Here is a 19,272-nt window from a genome sequence, read left to right as displayed (position 1 = left end):
ACTCAACCAGTCAAAGTACTGTAGATTCAAATATGCAGCAAACATTACTTGCACAGGGTTCAGATGAGTCCTGATTGTCACTTTTATCAGTGTAGAAGCTGAGGGAAGAGAAATTGTGTTGAGACAACCAATTACAATGTTTGTAAAAGTAACCAATATTATCTGCTTGCCACAGCTATTGATTTCCTGGAAAAGATCTTGACATTTAACTCTATGGATCGACTAACTGCTGAGGAAGGCCTAGCACATCTCTTTATGAGCCCTTACTCCTGCCCGCAAGATGAACCGATATCCCAGCATCCTTTCAGGATCGAAGATGAGATAGATGACATACTGTTGATGGAAGCGAGTCAGAGCCAGATGTCCAACTGGGAGAGGTATTACATAATGAGTAATATGAATTATGTTCTGCAATATGTACTATCAAATGAATTTGATATTTAAGAGACTATTCTTTCCATAGAATTTACCACTGCCCACGTCAGATCATACTTTAATTAGATGATAGGACTTACATTTGAACCTCTAAATCTCTGCACAAACAGTTCTCAGTCTCAGAAGGAGTTGGCAACGAGTGACAGTGTTCCCCCACAGGGAGAAGGGAAACTGGGAGGATGGGAAACCCAGAGGATGGGAAATGCTCAGCTACTCTCTTGTAGCTTCTACTGGCTGAATCAGTAATGGTACTGAAAAGTTCTCCCAATGGCTTACTGGGGTACGTCTCAGTGTTGTACTGAGCCTTACAGATCATAAAAGCTCTCAGATTCAATCTCCAGTCTATGCTAAATTACAGGTTGCAACCAGGCAGCCTCAACATCCTCTGAACTAAGGAGGAGAAAAATATAAATGAATCAGCTAGGCTTCTTCTAACTGCTGTTCAGTACCTCCTGCTGGAAATTCCATGCATCAGATGAAGGCAAGTTCAGGCTCAGCCGCCATGTCCTCCACAGACACTCAACAAATGTTAAATGACCATTTGAGCAAGTTAACAGAAGGCTACCTGCATCTGTAGAAATGTACACCAACGAAAGTCAGCTGCGGAAGTGAGGTAAGGGTGTGGGTAAAGGTTGGGGGTGGGAGGAATTGTTTCGTCGTAATGCTCTGGCCATCATGATTGTGGGGCAGGCTTGATGGACCAGCTGGTGTTCACTGAAGTAGCATTTGAAGGGACAATGTTACCAGAAGTTATCTCACAAGATACCTTGTCTTTATACAGGAAAGCATCATAATTTCCTGGCAAAAGTGATTGCAAGTGGTGCAACAAATTGTTTCTTTTTAGGATTACTTGAATAAAAACTAGGGGGGGGGCGTGGTGGGAATTGGGTGCTTTTGCCTCTCTTGTTAGCGCCCCTGGGGGGCGCTAAAGGGGCGCAAATGGCTTTGCAACCAGGCGCAGTGCTGACATCGACTCCCACCATATTCGGTGGGAGTTTTGCGGAGGCACTACAGCGTTGCGCCCCGATATCCTTCGCCCGGAGATCATGATGTCATCATCGTGCACATTGCCCGGTACCGCCCCAGACCCGAAATTGGCTTCTGCCCCCTGCAGCAGTGCCGGGCGAAAACACCGACAGCTGCAGGAGGCGTGCATCGGGCGGGCGGCCACTTCGGGGGTGATGATTAAAGGCGAGGTGGCCGAGGTAAGAATACAAAAACTTACCTATCTTGTTCCAGTTTTTTCCGCGGGTTCCTGCCTGCGATTGATCAGCCCGGAACTCTGCTTGAGTGCCGGGCTGATCGCGCGGGATCGCGGCTGCCTTGGTGGTCCAGGTAGGTACTTTTTATACTGCAGAGCCTGCAGCGATGGCCCTTCCCTTTAAGGGAGGGAAGGAGCCTTTGAACGCGGCAGCGCCGCACGGCCCAGTGTGCAGCGCTGCTGAAGTCTCCGCCCCACCTGCTGCCGATTGTGCTCCAAGAAGGAAGTGGAGTGTTTGATTTAGCGCTCTTCCGGGAGCGCAAAACCAATTTTTTTTAAAGTTTAGAAACATTAGCGCCTGGCGTTAATTTTCTCAACTTTTAAAATTTAACGCCCCAAACGGGGCTATAATGAATTTCTCCCCCTAGGATTAAAAGATTGTAAAGCACTCTATACACTAATATGTACAAAGACTCGCTGGGCATGTAAACAAAATGTACAACTGCAGTAACATGTGAATGATTGTAACATTCTGAGCAAAATAAAAACAGAGATAGCCACATTTTGACAACTGCAGCATAAGCCGCAGTGCAAGCTTTCCCAGGCACGCAACATGCTAGCATCTGGCTGCAGTTTTCAGAATAAGCTGTTTCTAATCATTCCAGGAAATGTTTTACACCGGAGTAGGCACTTTATCTGCTCTGGTGCTATCTTTTACAATGCCTTTTTTTGTATTTTAAATCTGTTATGATATGTATTTTCACTCCTTTTCCGCTCTGTGGTACCACCGTATCACACACTGTCTTCAGCTGAGAAGCCTTTGCCAACACAAGTGGCCTTGGGAGACTGTCCTTCCCCTTTGGGAAAGTGCTGCCTATCACATAACGGCAGAGTAGAAATCACTAATTGACTATCTAGGGCACAAATCCTCGTCTTACCATTCTAGTGTCATATGTCATAAGAGAAAAAGATTGGTGAAGTCAAGCGTAGGTCCCTTGCAGTCAGAATCAGGGGAATTTATAATGGGGAACAAAGAAATGGCAGACCAATTAAGTACATACTTTGGTTCTGTCTTCACAAAGGAGGACACAAATAACCTCCCTGAGATGTCGGGGAACATAGGGTCTAATGAGAGGGAGGAATTGAATGAAATCAGTATTTGTAGAGAAATGGTGTTAGGGAAATTGACGGGATTGAAGGCCGATAAATCCCCAGGGCCTGATAATCTACATCCTAGGATACTTAAGGAACTGGCCCTAGAAATAGTAGATGCATTGCTGGTCATCTTCCAAAATTCTATAGCCTCTGGAACAGTTCCCATGGATTGGAGGATAGCTAATCTAACCCCACTATTTAAAAAAGGTGGTAGAGAGAAAACGGGGAATTATAGACCGGTAAGCCTGACATCGATAGTGGGGAAAATGCTAGAGTCCATTATAAAAGATGTAATAACAGAGCACTTGGAAAACAGTGACAGGATCGGACAAAGTCAACATGGATTTACAAAAGGTAAATCATGCTTGACTAATCTACTGGAATTTTTTGAGGATGTAACTGGTAGAATAGATAAGGGAGAACCAGTGGATGTTGTGTATTTGGACTTTCAGAAGGCTTTCGATAAGGTCCCGCATAAGATTAGCGTGCAAAGTTAAAGCACATGGGATTGGGGGTAAGGTACTGTCTTGGATAGAGAACTGGTTGGCAGACAGGAAGCAAAGAGTTGGAATAAACGGGTCTTTTTCTGAGTGGCAGGCAGTGACTAGTGGGGTACCGCAGGGATCGGTGCTAGGACCCCAGCTATTCACAATATATATAAATGATCTAGACGAGGGAACTAGATGTAATATCTCTAAGTTTGCAGATGACACAAAGCTGGGTGGGCGTGTGTGAGGAGGATGCAGAGAAACTCCAGTACGATTTGGACAGGTTGGGTGATTGGGCAGATGCATGGCAAATGCAGTGTAATGTGGATAAATGCGAGGTTATCCACTTCGGTGGCAAAAACAGGAAGACAGATTATTATCTGAACGGCAATAGATTGGGAAAAGGGGAAGTGCAACGAGACCTGGGTGTCTTTGTGCGCCAGTCGCTGAAGGTAAGCATGCAGGTGCAGCAGGCGGTTAAGAAGGCAAATGGTATGTTGACCTTCATAGCGAGAGGATTCGAGTACAGGAGCAAGGATGTCTTGCTGCAGTTGTACAGGGCTTTGGTGAGACCACACCTTGAATATTGTGTGCAGTTTTGGTTACCTTATCTGAGGAAGGATGTTCTTGCCATGGAGGGAGTGCAACGAAGATTCACCAGACTGATACCTGGGATGGCAGGAATGTCATATGAGGAGAGATTGGGTCAATTGGGCTTATATTCACTGGAGTTTAGAAGAATGAGAGGGGATCTCATTGAAATTATAAAATTCTAACAGGACTAGACAGACTAGATGCAGGAAGGACGTTCCCGATGGCGGGGGAGTCCAGAACCAGGGGTCACAGTCTAAGGATAAGGGGTAAGCCATTTAGGACTGAGATGAGGAGGAATTTCTTCACCCAGAGAGTGGTGAACCTGTGGAATTCTCTACCACACAAGGCAGTTGAGGCCAATTCATTAAATATATTCAAGAAGGAGTTAGATATTATTATTAGACATATATTAGATGTATTTCTTAAGGCTAAAGGGATCAAGGGATATGGGGAGAAAGCAGGGACAGGGTACTGAATTTGGATGATCAGCCATGATCTCATTAAATGGTGGTAGAGGCTCGAGGGGCCGAATGGCCTACTCCTGCTCCTATCTTCTATGTTTCTATTTAACCCTGAAATGAGCTTCTGACCACATATCTGCGCCATAACTAAGACCGCCTATTTCCACCCCTGTAACATCGTCTGTTTCTGCCCCTGCCTCTGCTCATCTGCTGCCGAAACCCTCATCCATGCCTTTGTTACCGCCAGACTTGACAATTCACTCCTGGCTCGCCTCCCACATTCTATCCTACATAAACTTGAGGTCATCCAAAACTCGGCTGCTCATGTCCTAACTCGTACCAAGTCCCGCTTGCCCATCACCCCTGTGCTCACTGACTGGCTCCCGGTTAAGCAACGCCTCGATTTCAAAATTCTCATCCTTGTTTTCAAATCCTTCCATGGCCTCGCCCCTCCCTATTTCTGTAACCTCCACCAGCTCCACAACTCCCCGAGATATCTGCGCTCCTCTAATTCTGGCCTCTTGAGCATCCCTGATTATAATCGCTCAACCATTAGTGGCCGTGCCTTCAGCTGCCAAGGCCCTAAGCTTTGGAATTCCCTCCCTAAATCTCTCCGTCTCTCTACCTCTCTTTCCTCCTTTAAGACACTCCTAAAACCTACCTCTTTGACCAAGCTTTTGGTCATCTGCCCCAATTTCTCCTTATGTGGCTCGGTGTCAAATTTTGTTTTATAACACTCCTGTGAAGCGCCTTGGGACGTTTTACTATGTTAAAGGCGCTATATAAATACAAGTTGTTGTTGTAGTGACCAAAATGAAATCTTACTATCTATTCAAAACCAGACAATGGGTCTCAGCACCCTGAGGTTAGAAGGAGAAAAATCATACAGGGTTCCCATTTCTGATTTCTACTTCAAAGTACTCGTGTGATGGGGCAGAACAGGATCTTTTTAGAAAGCATTTTGAGTGATTTGTGGAAAGACAGTATCCAGATTGTGTTGTCAGAGTGATGAATTTACATGGGCAAAACCTATTATAAACGTGGACATACGAATTTATAATGGGAAAAAGTTGATACTAAAAAAATGACAAAAACATAACAACAGGTAGTCAAGTTGTACTGACCGGAAGTACATGCAGAAGATATGATTTTAAATATATTTGGCCTGGATTTTGTGGTGGTAATGATGCGAACTGTGAGCGTTCGCCAGTCTTCTGTGAGCGTTCGCTGTCATTACCCCTCTGAAACTGACCGTAGCTTCAGGATTTAGTGCAGGCGCAGGAAAACGCGGAAATCTGAAGTTGCGGTCAGGCATTCACTGCTCTGCCACAGGTTCTACTGTGAAACTCCCCATAACCGGCAATCAGTGAAATCAGCTGAACTGACAAAAACGTAAGCTTTTCCAATCTAATTACGCTGTTAAACACCCCATTAAAAGTTAAGCCTTATTGGAATAGGTGTAACTGGGGTTTTAACTGCTGAACAACCATTCTGGCCCTGAAAAACAAATTTTAGATTTGTGGAATGTCAAATTTCTCCGTTATGATAAAAAATTACTCTATTTTTAAAATAATTTTTGAAAAATTACAGTTTGTTTATGATATTTCAGCTTCTACCTTAACCCCATGTGTATGTCCCAGTCTTTATTTCGCTCTCTGTACAAAAAATTAAAAGCAAATTGAATTAGTGCTTTTTATTTCCTGGTTTGCTGTCTGTGAGAATTCTTAAATGTAACAGCTTGATGACATCGCTACTGCTCTGTGCTGGGAATACCCTTTCGACAGCACTACAATCAATTTAACATGGAGAAACTTAAAGTTTTCGCCACAGAAATCGCGAGATCTTTGTGGGCAGCTTTCTTCTTTTGCTGAACTTCAAATCTTCCAGGGAGCATAATGTATTTTAAGACATTGGTAATTTTGAACAACAACCATAACTTACATTTATGTAATGCCCTTAATGTAGAAAAGCATCTACATAGAGGCATAAAGAAAAACAGATGGGAAGACTAAAAAGGGTAATCAAGAGATTGGTCAAAGAGCTGGGTTACAAAGAGGGCATTATAGGAGGAGAGGATGATAGAGAATGAGATGTGATCCATAATTCAGAGAAATGTGGAGTTGTAGAAATGTGAGCAAGATGCATGTTCAGAGCCCTCAGACTCATCTTAGAAATGAATTGTCATTTTTTTTTGTAACACTGATAGTAAACTTGAAAATCTACAAGGACGCTCCCCCAATGGCTTACAGTCTTAATTTGAAGGTGTTTAATCTGTTAACTGTTAATTTGAACTGATATTGTGTTAAAAAACTGCCTACTATGCCGTTTTATTTAAATTGTTTAATTCAAGCATTTGGATAATTAGCATTTTTTGCGGGCAAAAAAAACTACTGAATTAATAGGAGTTGACTATAGCAAATAAATGCACTTCCTGGTGTGGTACTGAGCCATATAGACCAGTAAGGTCTTGTGTTTGAAACATAGTTTATGCCAAGTTAGCTGATCTTAGCAGGGAGCAGCAAGCTACAATTGGTATTAGTGACCTTGGGCTAGGGAGAGAAAAACTGAGAGTGGCTCCTGATTGAAGTGCAGTGATCCCTGCTGGGAAAAGTGTGCATGGGTGAGAACAGGATCGAGCTCAGGCTGTGGTGCCCTCCACAATTCAATACATTAACACTCCCTGCCTGTGCTCACACAAAAATGGCCATTTAATCAATGTAGCAGTAGGCTGGCCACCAGTGCACAGAGCCAAGGAGTGGCGGGATTTAGGCATATGCGTTCTATCCTTAACACTGCTGAATTTCTTAGCTCAGCCACATCATTGTAGGGATGGGCCAGCAAAGGTTTGGTTCTTCCTCACACGAGAGCAGAAAAAGTAGAGGGAGGGCAGCTTTGATGGAAGCTTAGAAGCCTCCACCTTCCTCTCTATGACATTGTGCCTGATGTGTGGAGACCCAATTAGAGAAAATTAGCTAAAATAGGTGGTCTAAACGTTACCAAAAACAAACAAAAGCTGTAGCAAAAGGATAGAAAGAAAGGAAAGGGAGGTGGGGTGGCTTTGTTGGTAAAGGATGGGATCAGTGCAGTGCTGAGAAGTGATATCGGCTCAGAAGATCAAGATGTAGAATCGGTTTGGGTGGAGATAAAAAATAATAAGGGGAAAAAGTCTCTGGTGGGAGTAGTCTGCAGGCCCCCGAACAGTAGCAATGCTGTTGGACAGAGTATAAATCAACAAATAATGGAGGCCTGTAAAAAAGGTAGGGTAATAATCATGGGTGATTTTAATCTCCATATTGATAGGACAAATCAAATTGGCCATGGTAGCCTGGAGGAGGAGTTCATAGAGTGCATCCGGGATGGTTTCCTAGAACAGTATGTAATGGAACCAACCAGGGAGCAGGCTATCTTGGATCTGGTACTGTGTAATGAGACAGAATTAATAAATGATCTCATAGTAAAGGATCCTCTAGGAAAGAGTGATCATGGCATGGCTGAATTTCAAATTCAGTTGGAGGGTGAGAAAGTTGTATCCCAAACCATTGTCCTGATCTTAAACAAAGGCAATTATAATGACATGAGGGCAAAACTGGCTAAAGAGGACTGGAAAAACAAATTAAAGGGTAAGAAAGTTGAAATGCAGTGGCGGACATTTAAGGAGATATTTCATAACTCTCAACAAAAATATATTCCAGTGAGAAAGAAAGATTTTAAGAGAAGGGAGCACCATCCGTAGCTAACTAAGGAAGTAAAGGATGGTATCAAATTGAAAACGAAGGCATACAATGTTGCCAAGATTGGTGGGAGACCAGAGGATTGGGAAATTTTTAAAAACCAGCAAAGGATGACTAAAAAATAATAAAAAGATGAATTATGAGAGTAAGCTGGCAAGAAACATTAAAGCAGATAGTAAGAGCTTCTACAGGTATATAAAAAGGAAGAGGGTAGCTAAAGTAAATGTTGGTCCCTTAGAGGATGAGACTGGGGGATTAATCATGGGGAACGGGGAAATGGCAGAGACTCTGAACAAATATTTTGCATCTGTCTTCATTGTAGAAGACACTAACAACATCCCAATAATGGATAATCAAGGGGCCACAGGGAGTGGGGAACTAAAGACAATCACTATCACTAAGGAAATAGTACTTAGTAAAATAATGGGACTAAAAGACGACAAGTCCCCTGGACTAGATGGCCTGCATCCCAGGGTCTTAAAAGAAGTGGCTGCAGAGATAGTGGATGCATTGGTTGCAATATACCAAAATTCCATGGACTCTGGAGAGGTCCCAGCGGATTGGAAAACCGCTAATATAACACCCCTATTTAAAAAAGGAGGGAGACAGAAAGCAGGAAACTATAGACCAGTTAGCCTAACATCTGTCGTTGGGAAAATGCTGGAGTCCTTCATTAAAGAAGCAGTAGCAGGGCATTTAGAAAATCATAATGCAGTCAAATAGTCAGCATGGTTTTAGGAAAGATAAATCATGTTTAACAAATTTGCTGGGGTTTGAGGATGTAACGAGCAGGGTGGACAAGGGTGAGCCAGTGGATGTGGTGTATTTGGATTTCCAGAAGGCATTCGATAAGGTGCCACATAAAATGTTACTGCATAAGATAAGAGCTCACGGAGTTGGCAGTAATATATTAGCATGGATGGATAGAGAATTGGCTAACTAACAGAAAGCAGAGAGTTGGGATAAATGAGTCATTTTTTGGTTGGCAAATGGTAACTAGTAGGGTGCCACAAGGATTGGTGCTGGGGCCACAACTATTTACAATCTACATTAATGACTTGGATGAAGGGATCGAGTGTAATGTAGCCAAGTTTGCGGATGATACAAAGATAGGTGGGAAAGCGAGTTGTGCAGAGGACTCAAAGAATCTGCAAAGGGATATAGACAGGCTAGGTGAGTGGGCAAACATTTGGCAGATGGAGTATAATGTGGGAAAGTGCGACGTTATCCACTTTGGCAGGAAAAATAAAAAAGCAAACTATTATTTAAATAGAGAAAGATTACAAAATGCTACAGTTCAGAGGGACCTGGGGGTCTGTTGTGGAGTATTTTAAACCAACACTCAACACAAGGTTTTAGATCGATAGTCAAGTTGTCTTTATTGCACCGGTGGGGAAACAGTCTGCTCTGTCTTAGCCAGACCTTTCCAAATTGTTACAGAAAACACTACATTTTTATACATTAAAAAATAAGCATGGCCACCTCATGCTAAATTCATTCCTGCCACCTGACTGGATCTTGGCCTGCATGCACCTTCACGGATTGGTTACGAATCTTAATATAAACATGTATAAGCTGCCTCCTCAATCAATCAATCACTCAAACTGCTGAATGCTAATTAAAAGATACCTTGGAATGTAACCTAGGTAATAAAGTTCTTACGAGCAGTTGAAATGCTGGACACCCTGTCTCCATTTAATTGTTTTATATCTCTCCAAAGGTCAGCTATCTTTGACCGCATCTTTATGGATGTGGTCTTTCATGTTAGTCCCTGTCTTCCTTACACTATTCAGTGAAACTGCCAGCGATGTCAGTTTAACTCTTTCCCCACTGCAATCCCCCCTTTTGGTACTTGGTCCTTGCCCAAGTTAAGCCACATGTATAAGCATCGCTGTGCCTCCTGCCCTATGCGGTGATCAGTCGCTGGTTCGGGAGGCCCTGCATACCCATCATGTCTAGAGCAACCTTGTGTTTTCTAGTTTTTTCCCCACTCGCTTTGTTTGCTCCGTTTCTTTTTACAAGCGGTGCATTCTGCTATTCCCCATCCTATAGCCATGACTAACTGTACTATCACTAATATATGAGAAATGATGCGGATCCATGGGTGTATGTTAACATTCATTCCCCAATCCCACAGGTTCTCATACCACGGGACATCCTGTAGCTCTACCTCTATGTCCCTTCCTAATTCCCCAAGATTCCTTTGCAACACTAGTTATTGTTTCACCATCTTACTTAAATCCTCTTTCATTTCTTGCAGATCCTCTTGCAGGCGGGGTATTGGGGCCCCTACCAGATCTTCATAATTAACCAACTCGTCCTTTAGACTATCTGGCACATTTAGTTTTATCGCCTCCCTTGAATGTACATACACCAATCTGGCGTGTCCAATTGTCACAGGGATCTTTGACGTAAAGCAGAAGTTAGGCACTGTGATTGCACAAACAAGGTTACTATATTGGGACTCAGTCTCTGTGGTGGCTATACAATACTCCCCTTCACCTCTATATCCCGAGCGGGTGTGATGATGATCAACATGTGATAATTCCAACACACACCCCTCTGTCTTATTATAACCGCAATCATCCTTAGGGCCTTCTCCTACTGGATGTGGGCATATTGTAAGTGTGCCTTTCCCATGGCATCCGTTTAGGGAGGCTTCTCTTTCTGATGGCATAGGTATCAATTGGATAGTATTGGAGGTATGTCTCACCCCTCACTATGCCTATGTTTGGGTATGGAGTCGTGTCTAGTCCCACCACTGGTATCAGGAGTACCATGCCTACCATTGCTGTCACTTCTGCGTTACATTTTTGTATCACTGGATATACTCTGGTCATCCCTTTGAGGATACAAGCACTCAGAGGGCCTGGATTATGGCTCAGGCCATAGAGCTGTGTGCTGTTAATCCAGTCTGGTACCTCGCCTTGCTGTATCTGTGCCAGATTATGTTTTAACTGTCCAGTGATCCATTGGCCATAGGTATTAGATCCGTGGTTCAGTGGATAAATAATTACACGGATGCTGTACATAAACAAATAACAGGTCTTTACTGGAGGAGGGTATCTCTAGGCTGGGGTACAGAGGCATGCGCACAGCTTATATACCGGTGTGGTCACTGCCGGTACTACAGTATACAGGAGCTGTAAAAGGTAGTTCTGACTTAAAGCACATACACTACAATTCCTCCCTTTTTAGATTAATACCCCCTTAATATTCAAATAACAATTACATTTTTACATGTACATTCAATAACAAAAGTCCATTTATAGATTCAGTCTTTGGGGCGGCTTCCTGACCCTTTTGGGATAGCGCCTTTCCGGAGGTTCTTGTTCTTGGTGCAGAGGCGATTCTGACCCCTTTTCATCGGGTAGTTCATCGGGTTCCACTGCTACTGGGTCTGAAGTAGATGCTACCGGTATGTCGGGTTCATCCCCAGGTACTCGAGACATGGGGTTGACAGGTTCCTGTGACGCTAAGATCTGATCGACGTGGTGTCTCACAATGTTCTCCCCGACATCCACTGTGTACATTAATGGCCCCTGCCTTGTACATATCGTTCCGGGTTGCCACTTCTCTGTTCGATAGTCACGGGCCAAGACTGGTTGCCCTACATTGAAGCTCCTTGTCGGCTTCTCGTTGATGTGCTGGAATTGTTTGTCCTCAACATTTCTTCGCACATTTGGTCTGAGCAAGTCCAGACGAGATCTCAACCTTCGGTTAAAGAACATCATGGCCGGGGTCTGGTTGGTAACTGCATGTGTCGCGTTTCGGTAGGCTAATAAGAAATTGTCCATCTTATGCTGTAGTGTAATTTCCTCGTCGCACATGGCCTTTATCGCCTTCTTAAAGGTTTGTACGAACCTCTCAGCCAATCCATTGGTGGCTGGATGATACGGGGCGGATGTGTAATGCCTTACCCCATTCCTTTTCATGAATTTTTGGAACTCGTCGGACACAAACTGTGGTCCATTATCAGAGCAGATCTGCTCTGGCAACCCGTTTCTGGCAAATATGGTCCGTAGGACTGCAATCGTTTTCTCTGTAGTGGTTGAAGACATTTTTATCACCTCAGGCCACTTTGAATGAGCATCCACTGCTATTAAGAACATTGAGTCCATGAATGGACCAGCGAAATCAATGTGCACCCGTTGCCATGGAGAGGAGGGCCACTCCCATGGGTGTAGAGGGGCATGTGGTGGTGCATTTTGGACCTTCTGGCATCTTAAGCAGCTCTTAGTTAGGTCTTCGATTTGTTGATCGATTCCCGGCCACCACACATAAGCCCTAGCAAGGCTTTTCATTTTCACTCCCCCCCCAGATGACCTTCATGTAGCTCCTTTAGCACTCTCTCCCTTAACTTGGGTGGAATCACCACTCTGGATCCACACATCACTGTCCCCTGGCATACTGACAGCTGTTCTCTTCTGGATGAGAATGCTGGCAACAGTGAGTCGCCATGTGTTGGCCATCCCCTCACCGTCAATTCATATACCCGTGACAACGTCGGATCATTGCGGGTCTCCTTCTCTATATCCGCGTTTGTTACTGGCAATCGTTCAATTATCGATGAATAAAATATCTCGATAGGGTCCACTGCTGGTGCTTCCTCCACCGTAGGCAGTGGCAGGCGCGATAGCCCATCAGCGTTCCCATGCTGTTTCGTGCCTTTATATTCTATTTCATATTGATTCGCCCCTAGAAACAGGGACCATCTTTGTAACCACTGTGCAGTCATTACTGGCACGCCCTTCTTAGAATTAAAGATGGAGACAAGTGGTTGGTGGTCAGTCAGCAAGGTGAACTTCTGCCCATGCAGATAATGGTTGAATTTTTTTACTCCCCATACTAGGCTGAGGGCCTCCCTGTCAACCTGGGCATAGTTGCGCTCGGCTGAGGTTAGTGACCGAGACGCAAAGGCTACTGGCCTCTCCAACCCGTCTGGGAATTTGTGCGACAGCACCGCTCCAATGCCATAGGGTGATGCATCACATGCCAAACGAATTGGTAGTGCTGGGTTGAAATGGGCCAACACCTCTTTTGATGTGATCAATTCTTTACACTTCTGGAAAGCTCGTCTACGTTGGTCATCCCACTTCCATGGTACCCCTGTTTGCAGTAGGGTGTTCAGCGGGTGTAATACCGTAGACAAATTTGGTAAGAACTTGTGGTAATAGTTTACCAGCCCGAGGAACGACCTCAGTTGTGACACATTTTCTGGTGCTGGAGCCTTGACTATTGCCTCAATCTTGTCAGGGGACTTATGTAACCCCTCTTCATCGATGACGTGGCCGCAATACGAGATCTGTTTCTGGAAAAACTCGCACTTGTGGCGATTAGCTCGTAGCCCATATTCCTTTAGTCTGGCGAGCACCTTCTCCAAGTTAGCAAGGTGATCACCGTCATTTTCGCCCGTGACCAAGATGTCGTCCAAATAACATTGGGTCCCTGGAATCCCTTGCAGGACCTGATCCATTGCCCTTTGCCAGATAGCCGGAGCCGAGGCTACTCCAAACACCAGCTGGTTGTATTGATAGAGCCCTTTATGGGTGTTGATCGTAAGGTAATGTTTCGAAGTTTCTTCTACCTCCATTTGCAAGTACGCCTGGGCTAGATCAATTTTGGTGAAGCGTTTACCACCAGATAGCGAGGCGAAAATATCCTCAATTCGTGGAAGCGGATATTGCACCGTGTGAAGGACTGGGTTCACTGTCACCTTAAAATCCCCACAGATGCGGACCTTCTTTGGTTCCCCAGGCGTATTATTCAACGACCTCTTCATTACAGGAATGATGGGTGTAGCCCACCCGCTCCAGTCCACTTTGGACAGTACTCCTGAACGTTCCAACCCTTCCAGCTCTGCTTCAACCGCTGGTCTGATCGCATAAGGCACTGGTCTGGCCTTCAGAAACATTGGGCTTGCATTATCCTCTATTTTAATTGTTGCTGTTATTCCTTTTAGCGTTCCTAGTCCCTCCTGGAACACTTCTTTTGCGTCAGTTAGCATTTTTGACAGTCGTCCAGGTGTGACGTCGTCATCCTTTTTGGCCTCCACCTTCAGTGCCTGTATGGAATGCCAATCTAAATGTATCTTCCGGATCCATTCATGTCCTAGCAGTGGTGGACCTCCATTTGGCAATACATATATATCCATTTTAGGTATTTCCTGACCTTTATATGTCACTTTCACCCTTATTTTTCCTTTGGGGTAGACTTTTTGCCCCGTATACGTCTTCAAGACAATCTCTGTAGCTTTCAAGGGTATGTGTGAAAATAGCCGCTTGTAGTCTCTTTGATTTATGACTGTTAGAGCTGACCCTGTGCTTAATTGCATTTCCACTTGGACTCCGTCTATCTTGAGTGTAACCCAGATAGTCTGGTGATCCTCCATTTCGGTTACATTATGTAGTTTCAGACAACCCAGCTCCTTGCTTCCGGAGTCTGTGTCACTTTTCTGTTCGTCTGAACCACTGTCCATCACCTGGTGTACCTTTTTGTACTTCTCCTGTGGAGATTTCTTATTGTTGGTTTTCTTCCCAGACCTGCAGACTCTTGCTATGTGTCCTGCTTTCCCACACTGTCTGCACACTTGGTCCTTGAACCAACAATCTTTCTGGTCATGTGTTGTTCTGCCGCAGCGATAGCACTTCCCTGTTCCATAGGTCATTTCGTTGGTGCCATATTCTTGCGGTCTCCGTTGTATCTCTGCAGCGCCCCTTGCGGCTGCTTCGTGTGATACTGCCATATTGAAAGCTTTGTCCAGCGTAAGGTCCTTTTCTGATAGAAGCCGTTTCTGGGTTCCTTCACTTTGTAGCCCACACACAAACTTGTCCCTTAACATATCTGCTCATCCTGCTCCAAACTGGCAGTATTTCGATAGCTTGCGCAGTTCCGTTAGGTACTCAGCATTGCTTTCATCTTTGTGTTGGTTCCTTTTATGGAACTTAAATCGTTCTGCTATCAGCAGCGGTGTGGGGTTTAAGTGGTCCTGTAGGATTTCTACTATGCTTTCAAAATTCTTGTTTACCGGCTTCTCTGGGGTTATTAGATTTCGCAGTAACCCATAAGTTTTTGCACCCATGGAATTTAACAGAACCAGTGCTTTATTAGCATCTGGCACTTCATTCGCCCTGCAGTACACCTCAATACGTTCCACATATGTCGCCCAATCTTCGACTTCATTGTCGAACGTAGAAATACTGCCAGTCTTCGGCATCCTTGGTTGTGCGTTAACTATCACCAATGGCGCCGCCCGCGCTTCCCCTTCTTCTCCGCTGGCACAAAATGGCGTCTTCCCGCGCTTTCCTTCCTTCCCGCGCTCACCCGTCTTCGCAAAATGGCGTCTCCCGCGCTCTTCCTTCTTCTCCATGGCTCAATGGCGCCTCCCGCACTCTCCCTGCTTCTCCGCGGCTCAATGGCGCCTCCCGCGCTCTCCCTGCTTCTCTGCGGCTCAATGGCGTCTCCCCTTGCTTCGCCCCGCGGACCCTGATCAGCCCGTGATCCCTGGCTGTGCTCTGCGTGTTCTTCTCTTGATATTTGTCGACGCCGCTCAGTCTAAAACCCGGCTGTTTCTTACCCTCTCTCTGGTTTGCAGTATTTTTCCTCGACGCCGCTTGGTGATCAACCCCCGGCTGCGCCCTGCTGTCTTCACCCTCTTTCTTACCTCGTCGACGCTGCCCGGCTCTCTCTCTCTGCCGTCGGTCGGCTCCAGCCGCCGCTGCTCGGGAAGGGTCTGCTCTGGACCTGTCATCGGTCTCTTACTGCTCGTTGTGGCTGGGGAACCAAGCCCGGCTCTCCACAGCCTCCCCAGCGAAGTTGGATCTCTGCCTGACTGCTGGGCGGTTGCTCGCGGTCGACGCCCATGTTCCTGGACTCGACTATTAAAATTTTTTTTTTTTAATGTTGCAGGTAGATTCGCATCAACACTCGTCGCCACTGTTAGATCCGTGGTTCAGTGGATAAATAATTACACGGATGCTGTACATAAACAAATAACAGGTCTTTACTGGAGGAGGGTATCTCTCGACTGGGGTACAGAGGCATGCGCACAGCTTATATACCGGTGTGGTCACTGCCGGTACTACAGTATACAGGAGTTGTAAAAAGTAGTTCTGACTTAAAGCACATACACTACAATAGGCATGACACAAGCCTCTCCCTACCCCGTCTTTTGCCTGTTCCACATCTCTGTGGCTTAGTTTGTTGATAATGCTAGCATGGTCCTCTATAACCTTGATTCCCTCGAGTAATTTCCTTATTGTATGTCCTCCCAACTCTGACCCTTGTCGAACCAAACCAGTTTCCTTCTCTAAAATCTGTTGTATTACCCTTTGTAGTCGTTCCACACTACTTTGGACTCCTTGTATATCTCGGGCATTAATGAATGATGTCCCCGTGTTTATTCCCGTGAGTATATCGGTTCCTAAGGTCCTCTTAATCCTTTGGTGGAATGCAGCATGTCCCCTGAAACTAGTAGCCCCTGTCGCATCAGCAGCTTGGTTAATTACATTCTTTATCATATATGCACACAATTCTCTAGTTTTAGTAAACCTTTCACAATATCCTGGCCATTGTAACAAAGTTAAGTTCATTAGCACCGGTACAATTTCGTGTCTCATGTTACCATACAGTTGTTCTCCCTGGGTAAATAATACTAGTCCATTCATAGGTCCAGGTTTCATATCTGGACATTGTAGCATCCTCGGTTCGCTTGTCTCTTCTTTCTCTGTATTGGGACATGGTGCTTCTTCATCATGTACTTGTGTAATGTGGGATGTCCCTTCGCTTATTTCGTGATGCATACGATTCCCAGCAGTAATCCCACCTTCATGGTGAAGTTTCCCTGTAAATTAAGCAGAAGCCTGGTCGTCACCAGAGGTTAGTTTATCTCCGGTGTTTATTCCATTGTTCCTGTGGGATTTAAGATCAGATGGGTTATTGCTATATCGTTTTAATTGGGTCCAATGTTTCCATCTACCCTTTCCCCTCATATCTATACATGCACACGTATCGCTGGTCTTGATAATCTCAAATGGTCCCGTCCATCTAGGTGAGAATCCCGATCTCTGTCAATATTTTAACAAATACCTGCTCGCCCACCTTGGGTAGGGGCTCTGAGGCCCCCTGCTTTTGTGTATTTTCATCTCCGATGTCTTGTTCTTTAACTTCTTGTTTGAGCTCCTTCAATTGATTATCCAATGTTTGTACGTATTTCCTAATGGCCTTGCTTAAGGCTGTTTTCAGGGTTCTGTTCATTCGCTCTACCATGCTTGAGCTTTGCAGATGATAGGGGATATGGAACTTCTGTCTTACTCCTAGTAGCTTACAAGCTTCTTTCATTACCTTTCCTGTAAAGTGGGTACCTTGACCTGAATCTATTTGCAACGGGACCCCCCATCTCGGTATCACGTCGTATGCAAATATTTGGGCCACAGTCTGAGCACTGCAGTCTCTGGTGGGGAATGCTTCCAACCACCTTGTAAACTGGTCTATGATCACTAGGCAGTATTTCTTCCCTCTGCTGTTATTCCACCTACTGCTATTGGTGTAGGCATCTCTGTGTCCACTGCTGCTCTTGCTGCCTGATCAGTTAACATATTTCCTTTTTGTTGCTCGCTCACTATCTTACGGTGTGCTTTTATTTTAATCACTGTTACCTCTTCTGCTCCTTTTACCACTTCTACTTGGTCTCTCACTACCTTCTCATGCTGTATTTGTCCTCCTCCGGAGGTTACATATCCTCTCCTATTGCACGCTATCATATAATTATGCACTACCCCAAATGCATATCTACTGTCTGTGTATATATTTACTCGTTTTCCTTTTGCCAATTTCAATGCTTCCGTGAGAGCCACTAGTTCTGCTACCTGCGCTGAGGTTCCTCCTTCAAGCCCTCCCTTTGTGACTGTTTCTCCGTTCTCGGATACTACTGCCCAACCATGTGTGGCTCCCCATTTATATATTGGCGAGATCCATCTACATAAAAGGAGTTTTCGGGATTTTCATGGGGCGATTCTGATACGGTTCCTCTGACCTCTTTTTCGAATACTAACTGACACTCGTGTGCCTCACCCTCCGATAGCATTCCCTCTGCGGGGTTGACTCTATGTTCCCTTATAACCTGGACTGATCTGTCCTTGGGTATCAATACTGCTTCCCAAGCTGCCCTCCTTCTGTCTGATACAGCCTTCATTTTGCCTGTGTTTAGCAGGTCCACCACTGTGTGTTGCATGTGTAATATCAGCTGTCCTGACAGTGACGGGCTCGCATATCCGTACCACCCATGCGGGGCAGTCGAGGGCCGCCACGCATCTCACCATTCCTTTAGCCACGGGGGTTTGTTGGGTTGAGTAATAGGCAATTGGTCTCATATCTCCCCCGTACTCTTGGGTGACTACAACATTATAGAAGTTCCCGTCTATATTACTATAGTATATATGGAATGGTTTGACTATATTTGGCAATCCTAGTGCGGGTGCGGACATCAGGGCTGCTTTTAATTTTGCATAAGCCTCGTCCTGCTCCGATTCCCATTCTCTCTTATCAGTGGCTGGTCTCCCCCCTTTAACTAACCGTTGAATCGGCTCTGCTTTCCCTGCAAAGTCTGATATAACATTCCTGCAGTAGTTAAATAGTCCCAACACTTTCCTTACTCCCCGGACGGTCACTGGCCTTGGCATGTCTTTTACGGCTGCCTTTCGTTCCTGCGGGAGTGCCTTATACCCCTGGCTAATTTCATGCCCTAGATACTTTACTTTGGACAGTCCAACCTGTGCCTTTTTGGGGTTCAATTTAAAGCCAGCTTTCTTAAGTGTCTGGAGGGTGGCTAGTAATGCTCCCATGTGTCCTTTGGCATCCTCTGATGCAATCATTATGCCATCGACATATTGGAGTAGGGCGCTCTGGTACTTTGATAGGTCTAACTCCTCTAAGGCTTGACTCAGTACACGGTGGAATATATTTGGACTATTGTGGAACCCCTGCGGGACCCTGGTCCATGTATACTGTCTATCCCCCACAGTAAAGGCGAAATTTCCCTTTGTGATTCCTCTGCCAATGGTATGGACCAGAACCCGTTCACTATATCCAAGACTGTAAATATTTCAAAGTCTGGTTTCAGACCATTAAATATCTTATTCAATGCGGTCTACACAAATTTACAGCGACCAGAATTTCACGGTGGCCACAATAAAATTCTGGTTTTAATA

The 19,272-nt window shown here is 45.0% G+C and overlaps 1 protein-coding gene across 1 annotated transcript in view; it reads left to right on the top strand.

The window, feature by feature from the left end:
• LOC147123577 (mitogen-activated protein kinase 4-like) overlaps positions 1-19,272 on the top strand; it is a 165,025-nt gene that overhangs the window by 131,974 nt on the left and 13,779 nt on the right. The window contains exon 6 of the mRNA XM_085974878.1: positions 176-377. Within this exon, the coding sequence (XP_085831004.1) occupies positions 176-377 (202 nt within the window). The remainder of the gene's footprint in view (positions 1-175; positions 378-19,272) is intronic.

Source organism: Somniosus microcephalus, chromosome 2 (assembly GCF_052327205.1).
Source record: "Somniosus microcephalus isolate GS21.2 chromosome 2, FLI_Smic_1.0, whole genome shotgun sequence".
NCBI classification, from domain to species: Eukaryota; Metazoa; Chordata; class Chondrichthyes; order Squaliformes; family Somniosidae; genus Somniosus; species Somniosus microcephalus.
This window is presented reverse-complemented; position numbering and strand designations above follow the sequence as displayed.